Below are 18517 nucleotides of genomic sequence, written 5' to 3'. Positions count from 1 at the left end.
GCATAGTTATAACTTTTTGCAGGTAACAGACATTGTTCTTGCAATAACTAATTCAGCATAAAAACAAATACTACTATGATTTTGATTTTTGAGAGGAAAAGAAACAGAACAAACTGAAATACCATTGAATTAATAAAAAAAAGAAACTAAACTACCACCAACAAAGTACATATCACCAAAAAAATCTGACTTTTGGATATCACTTCGCATAAACAATCAATTCATTGATTCATATAGGGTCATGTCTCCATAAATACAAGATTGAATTTCATTCTTAAAACATATGTAAATTTTCAATTTTCCCAAATTATAACATTAAAACCAGCAACGAGTTAAGAGGGTTCAGCCACACAAAAAAGAAAGACCAGCTCTAAAGCCATGAGGCCGAGCTTAACTATCGAAGGGCACTGGCAACAACACAACACAATGCCGATCAACATATTACTCGCTTTTGTTTATACGTTAATAAAAAGGAAAGGAAAGGAACGGAAATTACAACAGCATAACCGGCTGGTTTATATATAAGTCACCGTTTTAGGGCAATGGAGGGATTACTTCCACTTCTTGCCTTTGCCTCCAAAGCCCTTGCCCTTGTGCTTCCCGTGCTTACCGAACTTCCCGTGCTTGAACTTGCCATGCTTCATCTTCCCATGACCAACATGGCCCCCCATCATTCCATGGCTAACACCATAGGTTCCATGAGTTCCGTGTGCTCCATGGGCTCCGTGCGCTCCATGTGCGAGGTGGGAGGCACCATAGGCGGCGGCAGCAGCAGCAGCACCTCCTGCTAGTATTCCTCCAATAGAGGATCCTCCTCCTGAAAGGGGAAACCTCAGTGAGATGCAAGCTATCGACAAATACATTGTCATTTACTAAACTCTTCATGTTGCATAAATATCTTAGGAGCCGGAAAACTTATATAGATAACACAAAGCCTTATACCGAAGGATGGTTGATTACGGTCCAGATGGAATAAAGGACTAATATTCCTGTCATTCAAACTCCACAGCAAAGATAGATAGGAAATAGATGCTGAATTGGCATTCTAAAGAGTATCATTCTATAAGCATTGAATTCCATTTTCCTCTCAAATGTGCACACCAAATTCAACTTGACAGTCTTCAAACATATATATTTCACAAAACAGAGAATTTTCAAGCTCAGCCATAGTCATATCTGTCAAACCAGGAGAGGAAACTATTTATCAAACCAGCCAGAGTTATCACATCAAGATGCACTTAAGTCACCCTATAAGTCTGTAACTGATCCACCAGAGTGCAATACATACTAAAACACATTACCCAGCATATCACAAGCATAAATATACGAAAAGTGGAGGTAAGGTAAAGCACCTGAGTGATGTTGACCAGGATAACCGGCTGGAGGATAGCCTTGCTGAGGAGGATAGCCATGCTGAGGAGGATAGCCATGCTGAGGAGGATAGCCTTGCTGAGGAGGATATCCAGCTGGAGGATAACCTTGCTGAGGAGGATAGCCAGCCGGAGGGTACCCTCCAGCTGCTGGTGGGTACTGCCCGGGTGGATAATGGCCGCCGTGACCGTGAGAGAAGAGCCCTTTGTCAGATTCATCATGTTTGTCCTTTCCACCTCCCATTTTCTCTGATGTTACTCGATGCTACAAACCATAAATTGAGACGGGATGGTGAGCATATGCATTCACATAGATATAGATTATAACATAGATAATAGTTGAATCACATTCAACTAAGTAAGATGAATAGCTTATGAATGTAAAAGGCAAAAGACAATTGTTCTAAAACAATGGAACAGATGTATCAACTAAAAATCAATCTCTTGTCGCCCAAACCCTGTACAATAAATTATAATTTTGAAGAAATCAGAGCAGAGCACAATGTTACTAACTCCCTCTCTACTAACCAAAATCAAGCATCTTATACAGCACACAGAGAAGGAAGCTACCAAAATCAAATTTATTATGCAAAACATAAGGAAGGAAACATGATGCACACTGAATTTCTGAATCTAAAAACATTTATATTCTATTTCTCTTAAATGAAGAAGGATTGAAATTAGTCAACCGATTTCACAAATTCTACCAAGATCTTAATCAATCCAAAATACATGAAACAAAACAAAAGCATCAATCGCACAAAGTGATCAAAACTTGAGGAAATTACCGAATCTGCCAACCATACACTCACCTGCGTATTATTGCAAATGAAAATTCAACCAAAACCAGTACGCAACATTATAGAGAAAATAAATAGAAAATGAGAGCGTGAGAGATCACCTTGAAAATCCGGTAGAATTGAATGTGAGAAGAAGAACGTTTATATTGTAGACTATCTAGTACTCCCTACCCAGTGAGGATTCCACGCTTTCTTTAGACGCGTTTGTGACGTATTTTTTTGTAGATATTTCTGCTCCATCACACGTGGCTATTTGATTAACTTAGTTGACTTTTTGTATTGGATAAATTCTTGATTGTGATATACTCCTATGGCAAAATAGTATAGTACTGTATTATTACAATCACAATATGTTTTTTATTGAACATTGAAATGTATTACAAATACTCTTACTAGAAGGTAATGTATAATATTTACTCATTCTATCCAAAAAAAATTCAGATGTCCGTAAAAAATGTTTCTCTTGAACTACTAATCCATCCGTCCACGAAAAATAGGGTACTTTATGAATGACACGGGTTTTAATGTAGAATTGGTAAAGTAAAAGAAAACTGAAAAAAGTAGGAGAGAAGTTGTTGAAAACTTTCATTTTTTGAATGTGACCTATTTTTCGTGGACAATCAAAAATGGCAAATGCGCCCTATTTTTCGTGGACGGAGGAAGTATTATATTTACATCCTGCTTATTTACAACTTATATCTACCATTTATCTACTTTTTCTCTTCAATCATACTTTACTCCCCGTTTTTATTTTTTTTCTCTTCCTCTCTTCTACCTTATCTATTTTATCTCACCTCTCACTTATTTTACCAATTTTCTCGTTAAAATTTGTGTCGTCTACAAATGAAACCACTTTTCATTGACGGAATGAGTATGATAATAAAAAATGAATATTAGATCATGAGAAATTAATTACAAAATCACAGTTCACATTTTTTTAACTCTTGAGCCGGCCCATACTTTTACGTGCAAAACACTTCTTCATAAAATATTTATATGTGCTTATAAACATTGCCGGGTAATCGGGTCAAATGCAGCCCGTAAAAGATCTTAATTTCTGAAAAGCGGCCCAATTATCTCTGCCTACTCTTTTTAGCAAACAGACCGTTTCCTAGTCGGGTCGGGCCAGCCCATGAAGCCAGGCTACAGTGAGTGTTCACCACGAAATGAAATGGATTTTTAATTGCGTAATAGTTCCAAATTATAATCACGTGAATTGATTTCAATGCAAATATTCCCAAAAAACAATAATTACACAATCCACAATTTTAATCAATATTTTATTTTGAATAATAAAATGCCACAACAAATTCGGCAATCACGATTGGCTAGACACAAACATTAGTATGTTCCATTAAGAAAGCACTTGAAACTTTAATGTCGCATTATAATTCTATAATAATTAATGTATAGTAATACTCAATACTGTATAGCTACTGGCAGCTCAAATATCCAACACTTGTCTGCATCAAATTAATGGCAATAAAACAATCCATCTCCGCCGTCTTCTCCCTCTCAAACACCCGCAACACCTCCACCTCCCCCGTCAGCGCCGCCCGGCTATTCAGCGGCAGCACCCCACCCTCCAAATCGCTCTTCACCTGAACCCGGTCCACCAACCCGGCCGACGACAGCTCCACCTGTCACCAAATGAAAATAAATAAATAAATACATATAACAATATCTCACGTCAGTGTAAAGAGAGAACTGAAACCACTATATCAGTTTTCTTTTATCACCAATTGGTTTTAGGATGGATGATTTGTATGACTACCTGAACCCTGATCTTCCGGGTAGAGCGCGCTCTGGCGGTCCACCCGGGGACCAGCGCGGACCCCACCACGGCGCCGTTGTAGGAAAAGTAAACGGTGGTGGAGTCGAAATTGAAGCGGCCGAAGTTGGTGTTCTTGAGGGCGAGCTCGGCGTAGAGCGTGATGTCGAAGGAGGGGTCGGCGGCGGAGTAGGCGAAGGCGCCGAATGCGGCGGAGGTCACGCGGAACTTGGGGGTACGGGTTTGCATGAGGATGAGGGTTAGGGGGAGGATGATTGCGATTTTGAAGACGGCGAGGAGGAGGAGGCAGATTAAGCATCTCTTTCGTCTCCGGCGCCGGAGCTCTCGGTTGTCTTCCGCCATTCAATATTGTTGAAGCGAAGGGCACTTGAGACTTTATTCGCTGATAATAGAAAATTACAAATGATAGTATTTGATTTATGATCAGAGTGTGTCACACAGCATTCAATGCAAAAGTTTAGTGGGGAGGTATGTGTGGAAAAGTATGATGTGGATATATGTATGTTTAATATATTTTGCTTATTAATCCACACTTCATTTGTAGGTAGAGATTTGGTTAAGGAAGAAAGTATCATATCAAGAGGAAATAGTGACATGAGATGATGAGTCATGTGCATGATTTATGTACTCCACTTACGTTATTGCAAAGATCATTATAAGAAAGTAAGAAATTATGTTTAAAAAGTAAAGTTTGTGGAGTATAATCTTTATAGATGTTGTCCAACGCTATTAGTTATATATAAAAAATAACTAGTAAATGTGAAAATATGTTAATTGAGAATTGTGATGTGTGATGTAGAAAGGAAATTAAAAAGTAATAAACGCGTGATGTAGGTCCTTTAGAATTTTGTTTGTATTAAATTTATTTTCATATTGTCAACTGAGATGACTCTATTTCAAAATTGGGACCAGAAGGAAACTTCCTTGGATTGAGACCTTAATATATTCTATTAAGTTTATATATACCGTCGAAAATGCCTCTCTAAGTCGCTCTCCTATATATACTGATACTCGGAATTGAATCAACACATATGGTTCCAGTGGAATGCATGTGCTAACTTTAATTAAAGAAAGTTACATTTTCAGTCTCTAAATTATACTAGTATAATATTATTTGTGGCCTATATTCTTTAAAAATATTACCACATACCTTTAAACTTTGACGTAATATCGCTAAAAGCTGGAAGGACTGCACATTTTGTACTATATACTAATAATTACAATATGTAATATGTACTGATTGTTTTTTCTATAGATATTTCTTATTGTGCTTCAACTGTATGCAGATTGAGTTTATAACGATGTGATTGAGTTCTTACATACGTTAATTTTATTGTATGAATGTGCTGATTAAATAGTATGGTTATGCTGATTTGTATGAATGTGCTGATTAAATTGTATGGTTGTGCTGATTTATCCTTCGCATGCTGGTTTTACGAGTTTCGGTATACTCCCTCCGGCCCTAATAATTTGTTACCATTTGAGCCGGTACGAATTTTAAAAAATGTAATAGAAAGTTGATTGAAAAAATTAATGGCATGTGAGTCCTACTTTTATATGTTAGTTTTATAATAAGAATGAGTTAGTGGAATATGGGGTGAAATGACGGATCCAGGAATTGATAATCGTGGGTCAGATCGGACAAGACAACACATATAATATTTAAATAATTATTATTTGAATAAACAATATCACAATTTATACTCCATCTGTCCCATAAAAATAACGACATATTCTATTTTTGGAATGTCCCATAAAAATTTCTCCTTCTATTATTGGTAACTTCTTTCTTTGTAATAAGATGGTTCTCATTCTCCACTAATAATACTATAATTACCTTTTTTTTTATCTCTTTTACTTTACCAAATGAGCATTAATTCCCGTATCACTTTAAATATTAGTATTTTTATAGGACGGAGGGAGTATAACGTTCATGTTATACTCCATTTTGTGCAAGATAGTTGACATCAATAAATATACACATTTTGCAAACAACTAAAATTGTTTCATTATAATTTTGAGAGATTTGATTAGAAATACAAAACTCATGATATATTCAACCATTAATCCTTTGTAACTATAACACTTTTTAATTTATTCTGATTAAGGATAATAAGATAAGTAAAATAATGACTTCAAGAAAAAATTTAACAAGAGAAAAAATAGAGAATATAACAATTATAGATTAATATACTCCCTCCTCTCAGTTAAGATGACTCCTTTCGTTTTTCACGCGTGTTTTGATAAAATCATAATAAATAGTGGAGGGAAAATAAAATAAAAGAGAAAATAATATAGAAAACACTCTCTTCTACATTAATCTCTCTTTTACTTTACTTTCCCCTCTACTTTAACTACTCCCTCCGTTTTAATATAGTTGAGGCGAAACTTTTTGGCACGGAGTTTAAAAAGGTAATGTTGGGTGTATTAAATAAATAGATAAAAATGTAAGAGGGGGGAAAAGGTAGAGAGAATAAAGTATAAAGTGAACAAAGTAAGAGAGAGTAAAGTAAGAGAGGAAAAAGTTATTATATAAGTAAATGACTCAACTATGAAGAAACTTTCCGAAATGGTAAAATGACTCAACTATAATGAAAAGATGGAGTATTTATTACTCCCTCCGTCCCACATTTGGAGTCACTTATTGTGATGGCTCGGATTTTAAGAAAGAGTTGAAGTGTGTTATAAATGAAGTGAGATAGTAGAGTGTGTAATAAATGAAGTGAGATGGTGGAATTGGTTGAAAGTGGGTCCTTTTTGACTTTTGATTTTTGTTTTGATTTATTTTAAGAGTAGTGATTTAGAGACATAATGTCTCCAAGCCATAATACCCCTATGTCATTTTGCAATAGCTATATTTTATATTGTGACTACTAGGACTGTCAAAATGGATATCGGGTATTGGATACCCGATATCCGAACCCGAAAAAGTCGGATAATTGGATATCCAAAACCCGATTTTTCGGATATCGGATCGGGATCGGATTACCCGATACCCGATCGGATATACCCGAAATACCCAATTTATTTTTTAAAATTAATAAATTATATTTAAATACAACTTAATTTCTTAATTATATTTTAATTAATAAGTTTAGCGTATAAGATAAACTGGTTTAGGGTACATCCTAATATTCACAGCGCCTCCACCCATCTCTGCTCTCTCCCTCTCCTCTTGGAATATAGTTCACTATCTCATACTAGCTACAACCTTCGGGTATCATTATTTATTTACTGAATTGTTTTGCCTAAATATAATTCCAATGTTGGAAGAGCAGCCGAGCACTCATATTTGATAGTAGAGTTGGCCGCAAAGTAGTAGTACTAGTTTTTCAATATTTGGCAGAACATGGAGATTTGACAGTATATAATACTACTTTGGTAGTACTATATTTTTAATATATAGAAATTTGACAGTATATGGAGTATAATATTTTTCAAAAAAAAAAAAAAGTCAAAATCAAAATCATAATCGGGACTGGATACCCGATTTTTCGGGACTGGATACCCGAAATAAAATTCGGGTCGGGTATCGGGTATTGGATTTTTGAAATTTCGGGATCGGGTACCCGAAATAAAATTCGGGTCGGGTATCGGGTATTGGATTTTTGGAATTTCGGGATCGAGTACCCGAAAATTTCGGATCGGGTATCCGCGGGTATCCGATTTGACAGGCCTAGTGACTACTTTACCCTAATATCATATTAAATGAATATATATCTAGTTAAGGAAAATCAAATCAAAGTAAATACATTTATCTAAATGCATGTTCATTAATTGGAGATAAACTTGAATCATGCATAAAAGTTATAAATGGATTTCAGAAAAATTCATATGTATATATATCCTTTTGCCATGTTAATTAATACGTATTTTAAAAAATATTAATTTAGATTATAAATTTATCATTATAGTAGTATTAATTTAAACACCATACAACTAAAATATTATATTTAATTATAAAATCATTTGATAACTTAATATAGAATTACTATTCTTTTATAGCTTGTTTTTTTTAATACCGTAAAATATACAACAATAAAATCACTTATTTTAATATATGAAAAAAATAAAAATTACTAAAAATTAAAACATTTTTATTTTTCAAATTTTAATTTATAATAAAATAATATAGTTATTATGATGAAGTATTTTTTTTGTGTTATCGTATTTTTGTGTTATTTTCTGTAGCCTTTGTTATATCAAATAATTTTTTTATTTTAATTGACTAGTACTAGTAAGACCCTGTCACTCAAATTAAGAATTTAAAAAGAAATTAAAATTTTGGAACAAATAATTAAAATCAAAGCTACAAACCCAATCAGTATAAATTATACTACTCAATCATATATCAAAATTTAATTTGTTGTTAATATAGTGAATATACAAGAACTCTAATATTTTTTTAAAAAAAGAGAGAAACCATTAACTATATATCTTTAGAATATTAAATATTACATGAATTTAAAATATGTAATTATTTTTTAATTGAGATCAACACAAAGTTTCACAAATTAAGAACTTAAAAGAGAGAATATGTAACTATATATCATATATCATTAACTATATATATTTAGAATATTAAATATTACATGAATTAAAAATATGTAACTATATATCATATATCAAATTCTAATTTGTTACAAAATATAGTGAATTGAGTCCATAACACTAATATTTTATATAAAAATGAGAAAAAATATAGTATTAATTATATATCTCTAAAATATTAAATAGATAAGTTAGAACATGTGATTTTTTTAATCGAGCTTCAATGTAGTGTTCCAAAAGTTAAGAATTAAGAATTCAAGTAAACTTTTTGCATCTATAGTGAATTTAAATTTTTATAAAGAAATTATTGTGAATAAAACGTAACAAAAAAAATAAATTTATCAATATTGAAGATTATTTCAATTTAATTGTAAAGTAACCATCTATAAGTTTATCAATATTTTGATTAATTATTAGTTTACTAAAATGAGACAAAAACAATTTAATATTTCATTTTGCTAATTATTTTTGTAGTAATTATTCCATTATCTCACATAAAGTCAATAAAATCTAGTTTGATATGCATTTTATTCACCAATAAAATATATTATTAATTTAATAAAATTATAAAAATATGTCTTTAAATAAATGTAACAAAAATGAGAAATACTATTAAAAAATCATGCGTCAAAATGTGTAGGTCCCACATTGTCAAAACAAAACTATACATGCATATTAGTTCTATTTCCTTAAATAAGTGTATTTAATAAGCTAATTAATTTAAGGTTAATAAAGTATATACATAAAATATAAATTTCTTCAAAAATAAAATTCAATGTACAATTACTATTTAAACCCCATTGTCACATTGACATTATGTCTCTAAAACATTTTTTCTTATTTTAATGTAGATAATGACATTTTTTGTAATTTTGATAAAGAATGGGGTAAAATTGTATGACAAAATATGAAAAATTCTAAAAATGACTCTTAAACTGGGACGGACTTTTATAGCAAAAAGTGACTCTTAATTTGGGACGGAGAGAGTATGATTTTTTCAAAACACATGAAAAAAAACAAAATGAGTCATTTTAAATGGGACAGATGAAGTACTATACATCAAAAAAATAAAATACTATTAATGACCTTATTACAGGAAAGTGTAAAAGATTCAATTTAAAAATTTTGAATTCACATTAAGAACTATTAATGTTGAAACATAAAATAAAGGTACCGTTAAATTTCAAAATAAGACTTTAAATTATCATTGGAACTTGTATTATAACTAGAATATAAGCTGAACAGGTTCTAAATTAATAAACTAAAAAAAAGGCCCAGTTGGGGAGCCCATTTCACATAAAACTAGCTATGAAAAAGATTAGTTCTCTTTCTCAGCATAACGCGCCGCCGGGTTCTGGATATAGAGGATGGGGCAAGAGACGTGAAAGCGGTGGGGTCGGAAGTTGATGGAGGACGTTTCTGGGCCACTCTCTGGCACTGACGGTGGGGTCGGCCGACCACACTCAACCCCACCTAGATCCGCCTCTGGTGAGATCCACTATCAAAAATAGCAAAAGTGAAAGGTGAAAAATTTCTACGACGAATGAAATCCGCATGCTAAATCCACAAACTAGAATTAGGAAGTACTATTTGCTAGCATGTAAGGGGCTGTTTGCAAGATAATGCGCACAAATATAAATATACCGTATATTTTTTGATATCTCTCATGCTATATAAGACACTAGTAGTCGGGAAGCATTAACTTAAGAAATTAAATAATCGCAATTAAATCGTCCAAAATAAGTTTAGTCTAAATGAAACCATTAACCGAAACAATTTCAAACATAATTCCTTAAGAAAAAATATTTAAACTCTCAGTCGCATTTGAATTGATCGATCAAGCCTCTCCTCGTATCCACATCCATGGTGCAATTCATCGCCGCCTTCACTTTCCGCTTACTAACACTAATTCTACCATTCAAAACCACATTGCTAGACAACGTCATCTTCCCTTCGCCGCCGTAATCCTTGGATTCCGCCACCATCGTCACGTTCATCTTCTCAGCAGACCTCGCTTTCGCCCTTCCTGCGGGGATAACAGCGCCGCCCACAGAATTATTCCGGTAGAGAATGACGATTTTGCCCTCGGGGAACTTGAACTGCCCGAAATTAGGGTTTTTCAACGTCACCTCGCCGTTGAGTCTGATGCTGAACGACGTTGTGTTCAGCGTTAGCCTTTCGACGGTGAGGGTTTGGAAGCGGAGCCTAGGGGGTGTTTTGTGCAACAACGTTAGGAGGATTGTGACTATGATTATGGTTTGGATGGCTATTGCTTCAATGATATAGAATAGGAATTTTCCACTGTTTGTTGGGGTTTGTGGTTTTGTTTGTGGAGGCATTTTGGCTTTTTTTGGGTAGGGATTTCTTTCTTGGATATTTGGAGATCCAACCGAAGGAAAGTTATGTTGGAAAATGTTCGAAGATTGAGGATTAAGATAACTTTAATTAGCTTTAGCTTTTTTGTTGGACCACAATAAACCAGTTTCAAAATCAAAGTATCAGTTTTAACTTAATCTACTAAAATATTTTGTTCCATTAGGTTATTGTATCCATGTTTCTAGGTCTATAATTTTTCGTTTGATCAGATCTATATATTAATTACATTTTAATTTAAGAAGTTTTTTTGTTGGATCTTTATTTAACAAACTTAGGAATTTAATTAACTAATCTTGTCTTGAATAAATTTGCTTTTTTTTTTCTTTTTTATATTGAATTTAATCCGGTTACAATATCGACTCAAGAATGATTAGAAAAATGAAATTTTTTGTGATATTGTCCGTTATCAACTTATAAAAAATTTCATTTTTTCAATGACTAATGAGTCGATATTGTAACTGAATTAAATTCAATATAAATAACGTTATAAGACCTTATAAAGAGATGATTCCCAATTTATGTCAACGATCGTCATTTTATTGATGTGAGACCAGAAACATTTTCAGTACAAAACATGTTGCAACTGTGACTCGAAAAATGATAAAAATAAAATAATCACTCAAATATCCAAATCACTACTCACATTATACCACACAACAAGGCAACAATATTCCAATCAAAAGTACAGTTCATTTTTTTATAAAATGAAAAAGAAAAAAGAAAAGAGTAAATCCAAAACAAACTAAGAGAAAAGCACAAGAATTTTAAATACAAAGCTGCAGTGTGCAATCCAATCTTCAATCGCATCTCAAATTCTGAACCACTCGAGTCTTGGTATCAACATCCATGGTGCAATCCATCGTCGCCGTCTTCTTCCTCTTGATAACGTTAAACAGATGCACCTTCCCTTCCACCGTCGCTTTACTACTCAACGTGATCTTACCGGAGCTCAAATCGCCGCCCAAATTCCGGTCATTCTTCGCCTCCACCGCCACCGTCACGTTGAGCTTCTCCGTATCCCGCGCCTTCGCCCGGCCGCTCGGGATCCGAGCGGTGCCAACGCTGCTTCCCCGGTAGAGAAACGAGACGGTGCTCTCGGGATATTTGAATTTCCCGAAATTCACGTTCTTCACCGCCACTTCTCCGGTGAGTCTGGCGTTGAATGACGCCGAATTCGACGTCAGACTGTCGACGGTGACGGAGCGGAAACGGAGTTTGGGGGATTTTATGCGCATGAAGATTAGAACGAAGGCTACTATGATTAGGGTTTGGAGTAGGATTGCAAGGGCAATGTAGATAAAGCATTTTCTACGTTTTGCGGCGGGGTTTGGTGTGTTTGTTGGCGGAGGCATTTTTAGGATTTTTTCCTTTTAGGGGATGATTTGATGAATGATGAGTTTTGGGAGATGGAATGGGGAGGTGAGAGGGGTATGGCAATTTTATACCAAATGAAGAAAGTTGGTGTAATATTCTATGGAAAAGGGACAGCTCATTTGTTGTTTGCTCTAGTAGTACGCTTTAGCTTTGAGAAGGTTTGTAAACCAATTTGTGAGATAAAGTATCTTCCAATTTGGATGACCATACATGGTGATTAAAAGCAATTGCATCATTGTCCATGTTAAGTGTGACTTTAAACTAGTATTCAAGAGGCCTAATTGTTGGGCATAACTACGACAAGGACATGAGTTCTAAGAAAGGAAAAGTTGTTAAAGGCTCAAGTAAAAATTGGTGCGGGACCCACCCAAGGGACATATAAAGGGTGCATTGTGAATGACCTAAAGAGAGGTTGAGAGTAATTTTCCAACTTATGGTTTTGAGGTGATCAACGTCTAGATTTAGCTATCTTAATATCTTGTTTGGTAAATCTTGATCATGAGAGAATAAATATATTCGACTGTCTCGTAAAAATAGAGAATTTGGGAAAGAGACGGGTTTTAGTATTGGAAAAGTAGAAAGAAGATAGAAAGAAAAACTGATTGGAATATTATTAGTGGAGAACAGAAACCAACTCATTTTTTTAGGACCAACTCATTAGCAAGAAAAACATACTACTAAAAATAGAAATCGACTAAGTTTGGGGGACAAATCAAAATGACAAAAGGAACTATATAGGGAGACTGGGGGGTACATATTTTCTTTTATGTACATAGATCATAAGATCGGACCAAAGTTAACAGCATGCATTATTGTTGCGTTGATACAATTTCTCAATAGCAAGATAAGAAAGTGAAGATAATCAATATCTTTGTCACTATTTTTTGTTTGCAATTTAGCCATAGAATTTGACTGAAATAGTGAAATTTGCCAATTTAAAAAATTGACAAATCAATTGTTTTTGAGAGACAAAGGCATTTATTTTGAGGGAATAAGAGATCTCGGCAGTTGGCATATTCAAACCTATGCCCAATAAATTTCCCGTTAAAGAAAGATTACTTTTGTTCTCTACACATTATTGTCTATTGGAAACTAAAATATTTAAACAAACAAAAAAGTTCATTTCTTTTTATTATCATGTTTCTATATTAAATTTAATATGGCATCTTATATATTGACAGACATTTTCGTAAGAAAAGAGCGGGCTTCGCAAATTTTCGTTGGAAATCTTTAGCTACTCATTTTATTTAGTTCAGTCTAATCGCTTTAATTGAACTTATTTGTGAAAGAGACATTCACTACATATAATTAAAATTTTCAAGTAATTAATTTGTGTGCAGTGAGAAAAGAAGTGAAATATGTGATGATATTGATTTTGAAGATTGAAAGTGGAGGTTGCCCATGTTTGACATATTCCAAAATCTAGATAGAGGGCCCACTCAATCAATGCATGCCTATTGGAAGACAGGGATATTACAAGAATGAGAACCTGATTACAACTTAATTAACACGCATGTGCTTAATTTATTTGGTTAAGTTTCTACCGTTATATTTTTAATTAATTTATATCTACATATTGGAAAATGAGGTGATAAGATTATAACCTGCACCGAACACGAAATTTAACATGTTTGGTGTTTGCTATGTGATAGCAATACCATGCTACATTGAGGACAGACAACGGAATTATTGAACTAAATAAGTGTACTAGTACTAAATTTAATTCAGCAGGACACAATAAAATTGAATTTTGATAAGTACCAATAGAATCTAGAAACGCTTTATAATTAGATTAGTAGACTATCCCAGAAGAATATGCACTATTTTTTTTCAATTCGTCCAAAAAGAATAGATTAGTAGACTATCCCATAAGAATATGCACTATTTTTTTTCAATTCGTCCAAAAAGAATATGTACTTTCTAATTTTAGAAATTCATGAGATCGATTCTCCGTTAACAATACTTTTATGGAGTACTTACTACTTTTTCTCTCTACATCTCTCTTATTTTACCAATTTTGCATTAAAATTCGTGTCGAGCCCAAAGTAAATATTCTTTAGGGACGTAGGGAGTATGAATTATGTAACTTTGACCCACAACCTTACAAAAATTAAGCTACAGGGCTAAATTATATAGAGCTTGCCAAATCCCTTATGACCTTTTGAAAAATTAGTAATTTAAAATGAATATTCATAAAATTGAAAAGCTGCAAGATATTGGAAGAAGATCAAACACAATTTTCATCAACTAATTGCACTGTTTACTTTATTTTGAAGAGTACATATGGCTGAGAAATTAGTACTGTCATTGTACGAAAACACACACAAATATAACCAAAAAAACACAAGGTACAAAAATGAATTAAAGTAGGTAAATTGAGAAATTAGTAGATCACTTAACCATTAAACTCGAGTGCAACAATCATTAATAAAGTTATGCAAAGCAAGCACGGACGTTCCGTTCTCTCCCAACGCCGCGGCCGCGGAGGCTTTCATCTCGGCGACCCGGCGCCGTATTTCCCTCCCCGTGTTCGAATCCATCAGCTCCCTAACCCGCCTCTCCAGCTCGTCCGCTGTGACAAAGCCGCCCTCGGCCGCATGGAGCGGCAGCGCCGCCTTCATCTCCTCCACCAGAAAAACCTTATTCATCCTCTGCTCCGCGTAGAGCGGCCACGCGATCATCGCCACCCCGCTCGCCACCGCCTCCATCACCGAGCTCCTCCCGCAGTGTGTCACGAAGCCCGCCACGGCTTGGTGACCCAGCACCTCCCGCTGCGGGGCCCACGTCCTCACCACAAATCCCCTGTCTTTAGTCCTCTCCAGAAACCCCTCCGGCAGAATCTCCTCCAGACTCAGAGTCGGATTCCCCGGCGGATTCCGCAAAGACCAGAGGAATCTATGGCCGCTTCTCTCCAGTGCCACCGCCGTCTCTCTCAACTGCTCCGAGGAGTGCAGACCCCTCCTCCCGAAGCAGAGGAAAACCACGGTTTTCCTTGGCTGGGAGTCGAGCCAGCGGAGGCAGTCATGGTCTCCAACTGGATTGAGTTTCGGAATCTGCGGGCCGACTAAGTAAAGCGGCGGTGTCACCCCTCCGGGGACGCAGAGGCCGTTTTCAATGGCATGTTTAAGTCTGATTTCGATACCGTCAAATCCATTAGCAAGGATGCCACATGATTTCCTCATGTTGTTGGCAGTTTCCAAGAAATGGCTATACACATTACTCCCCCGGAAAAACATTATCTCCGGCAGATCTGATGAGTGAATACTCGGAGTGCCGGGGAATTGAAGGTACTCGTTCATATCTCCGATGTCCGCATCGACGGTCTCAACCAAGGTAGGGAAGTTCAGCAACACTGCCACCCCGAGTGCACCGGTGGTGATGTAGAAGTAAGTGGGGATGCCGAGGGCGGCCGAGACTTGGCACGCGGCGTTGCAGAAGAAGTCGAGGACCAGCGCCACGATTTGCGATTTTTGGGAGATTTCTTCGAGGGCGGCGCGGAGGATGGGGTTGTGGAGGCGCGGGGTTTCGAAGAAGGCCTCGACGTGGTTTTTGATTGGTGTTTGGGGCGGTGAGAGGTCGGGGAGGCGGCGGTATGTGACGGAGGGAGGGGTGGAGGCGACGGCGGAGGAGACGGCGGTGCTGATTATTGTGATGGGGACGGTGGGGTAGTGTGTGGAGATGAAGGTGGCTAGCGCTACCGTGGGGTTCAAATGCTCCGCCGAAGCGTACAGAACTATGGTTTTTTCCATTTTTGATTTGATGCCTTAGTGAAATAGTGATTCACTTATTATAGAGCATGTCATTTACTTCAAAAATATAAATACTTCCAACTGTCTACAGTGGAGTACTCCCACCATACATTCTACCAACCACATTAATACTCCCAACGACAGAATACGTGGAAGAGTCGTGCCCTTAGGTTTACCAATTTCATAGAAATGTACTCTTTATATACTCCATATTTTACCAATTAAGGAAATATTAAGGTTTAGGGTACCAACTCATAAATCATCTCCGCAATAAAAGCTTATATAGATATCCGTCCCAAAAGTCTGAAAATAAATTTTCAAAGGATATATAAATTGAAATCTAAGAGCATCTTCAATGGCTTTAGGCCAGTCATAGGCCACCCATAGCCTAGCCAAAAACTCCTCCTGCCACATCATCAGGACAAGAAACCCCTTCTATCATATCATCAGGACAAGAAACTGGACAAACAATAGTCTAGCCATAGGCCAGCAAAATTATAAAAAACAAATAAATTACAATCACGCAAAATACGGAATTAAATTTACGACACAAATACGGAAAAATGCGATAATTTTATTTATAAATTAAAAAAAAGTACAAAAAAAATTACATAATTTTTTTTTAAAAAAAAACACCATCTTGCTTCCACACACGACCCCTTTCTCACTCCTCGTCGCCGCTACCCAGAAATCCCAAATCTAGCGCAGCTGAGTCCCCCTCGTCTCCCATGGCCCTATGTGTGCGGGCCAAATCGGCCTGCATACTCTTAAGGATCTAAAAAAAACCCCTTCTCCACATGATCATCTGCCGCCTTCCATTGATTGACGATTTTCCACATGTTCAGCTGCGTTTGTTGACGCGCAAGCGCGGCGAGCTCGGCTGCCGACTTGCCAGTAGGGGCGGATGCTGACTGGACCTCCTGGGCGACTCCCCTAGAACGGGCCCGTTGCGCCATCCTTTGACCAATCGGGCGGGTGCGGCGAGTAAACGATGGAGGGGACGGGAATTCCTGAGCATCGTCGGGGAGCTCATGGGAACCACCGTTGCTGCTGTAGTCACCGACGAGGTTCAGCCGCTGCTTCTTCGGCCAGCCAGCATTGACACCCGCCCAGAACTTCTCAGACTCCATCAGCAGCTCATAGCAGTTCCAGAAGGTGAACTCCTTATAAACTCCCTTCAAGGGGAATTGCGCCTCCGCCATCCTCATGACATCGTCGTCAGTTTGGCCGCTGGTCTTCATGCGGAGGTTGTTGGCGTATAAAGAGTCAGTTGTTTGCTTGTCAGAGTTTAATGGTCAGTGAAAGAGTGTTCAGAATTAATAAAGAAAACCCTCGATCCGGAAAATCCTCTAGACTATGGGTCTAGGAACTCAGAGAACCTTGAGCCACCTGTCGTTGGGCACACAATCACTACCTTAACTCCCCCTTCAAAACCCTCAACCCGCTTTAGCTAAGAAAATTAGTACATGGAAGCAGGGATCGAATCCACAGAGATGAATGCGTAATTAACATGTTCAAAGACTCAGAAACTATTTTTGGCTGCTGCCACACAATTTTTGGGGTTGAGCTTTAATTACTAGACTTGGTAAAAGAAATATTCTACTCTAACAGCTAGATCTAGGCAGAGACATAAAATCATGCATATTAACCGAAATGGAGCGATACAATTACTAGACTAAGCAGACGACTTCCTAAGCTAACCTAGACCTGGGAAAAGCTAAATGTAACGCCCCATTTTTTTCAAACCCTAATTTTCGGGTTATAAAATTTTTGCATTAAATGCCTTAAATGCTATTATATGTGAATTAATTGACGAGTGATTAATTATATGATGTCTTTGTGACCTAATTGCGTATGAGAGTTGAGATTGAGTTGAATAGTCAACTTGTTGATAATATGACGTGGCGTTGAAAAGTCAAAGATGTAGAAAATATGACATGGCCGCGGAATGGTCAAAGTCGTGGAAAATGTGAAGTGGAAGTGAAATTTGAATATGTGAATATTTGATGCGGAGTAATATAATTGTGGTGAATTATTTTCCTAAGGGATGAGTGAGATTAAATAGGATTTTCATAAATATCCTACCCAATTATTGGGAATTTTCTACCATCACTATTATTGGAGAAGGAATCATATTTTTCTTGGATTTAATTATTTGCTTGGGATAATTATCCAAAATTAAATCCAAAGTCCGATTATTCCTTTGTAATTGGTGAAATTTTCGGCCCCTATATTGTCTCTAGGGGGAGTTTTCGAAAATCCCTTGTTTAATGGGAGAAGGGATTTTGTTATTATATTATTTGATCCCTTATTTATTCTCTTCCATGAATAAATATAAATATGCTAGAATATCTTACCATATCTTGCCAAATCTAAGAATATCTTGCCATATCCTATTTAAATTAGGATTCTAATTAATTCTTTGTGGAAAAAAGTGAAATTCACTCCACTTTTATATTTATTGGGGAGTATTATTATTTGTATTCTTGCTCCGTGATATATTAT

The 18517-nt window shown here is 36.1% G+C and overlaps 5 protein-coding genes across 6 annotated transcripts; all 5 read right to left on the bottom strand.

The window, feature by feature from the left end:
* Positions 1 to 203: 203 nt before the first annotated feature.
* On the bottom strand, positions 204 to 2388 carry LOC125215448 (glycine-rich protein A3-like). 2 transcript variants are annotated; one of them, XM_048116867.1, is made up of 3 exons: positions 2272 to 2388; positions 1353 to 1635; positions 204 to 817 (listed from the first exon to the last, which is right to left on the bottom strand). In XM_048116867.1, exons 2-3 carry the CDS (start codon positions 1612 to 1614, stop codon positions 552 to 554), a joined length of 528 nt encoding a protein of 175 aa, XP_047972824.1. In that variant the 5' UTR covers positions 1615 to 1635; positions 2272 to 2388; the 3' UTR covers positions 204 to 551. The 2 variants fall into 2 exon arrangements, with proteins under 2 accessions (XP_047972824.1, XP_047972825.1); XM_048116868.1 differs by having other exon boundaries at positions 2183 to 2277.
* Positions 2389 to 3386: 998 nt separating this feature from the next.
* Positions 3387 to 4578, bottom strand: LOC125212659 (late embryogenesis abundant protein At1g64065-like). Its single transcript, XM_048112886.1, has 2 exons — positions 3945 to 4578; positions 3387 to 3810 (listed from the first exon to the last, which is right to left on the bottom strand). The coding sequence occupies exons 1-2, from the start codon at positions 4302 to 4304 to the stop codon at positions 3604 to 3606; spliced, it is 567 nt and encodes a 188-aa protein (XP_047968843.1). The 5' UTR covers positions 4305 to 4578; the 3' UTR covers positions 3387 to 3603.
* A 5749-nt stretch (positions 4579 to 10327) lies between these two features.
* Positions 10328 to 10852, bottom strand: LOC125210150. The gene has a single exon (XM_048109721.1). The coding sequence runs from the start codon at positions 10850 to 10852 to the stop codon at positions 10328 to 10330; it is 525 nt and encodes a 174-aa protein (XP_047965678.1).
* Positions 10853 to 11487: 635 nt separating this feature from the next.
* Positions 11488 to 12286, bottom strand: LOC125215985 (late embryogenesis abundant protein At1g64065-like). The gene has a single exon (XM_048117578.1). It carries the CDS (start codon positions 12239 to 12241, stop codon positions 11687 to 11689), a length of 555 nt encoding a protein of 184 aa, XP_047973535.1. The 5' UTR covers positions 12242 to 12286; the 3' UTR covers positions 11488 to 11686.
* A 2220-nt stretch (positions 12287 to 14506) lies between these two features.
* LOC125211788 (chalcone 4'-O-glucosyltransferase-like) lies at positions 14507 to 16041 on the bottom strand. Its single transcript, XM_048111722.1, has one exon. The coding sequence runs from the start codon at positions 16010 to 16012 to the stop codon at positions 14666 to 14668; it is 1347 nt and encodes a 448-aa protein (XP_047967679.1). The 5' UTR covers positions 16013 to 16041; the 3' UTR covers positions 14507 to 14665.
* Between the last annotated feature and the right edge of the window lie 2476 nt (positions 16042 to 18517).

This window comes from Salvia hispanica, chromosome 3 (genome assembly GCF_023119035.1).
Source record: "Salvia hispanica cultivar TCC Black 2014 chromosome 3, UniMelb_Shisp_WGS_1.0, whole genome shotgun sequence".
Classification (NCBI taxonomy): Eukaryota; Viridiplantae; Streptophyta; class Magnoliopsida; order Lamiales; family Lamiaceae; genus Salvia; species Salvia hispanica.
The sequence above is the reverse complement of the archived record's forward strand: the minus strand, read 5'-3'. Positions and strand labels throughout refer to the sequence as shown.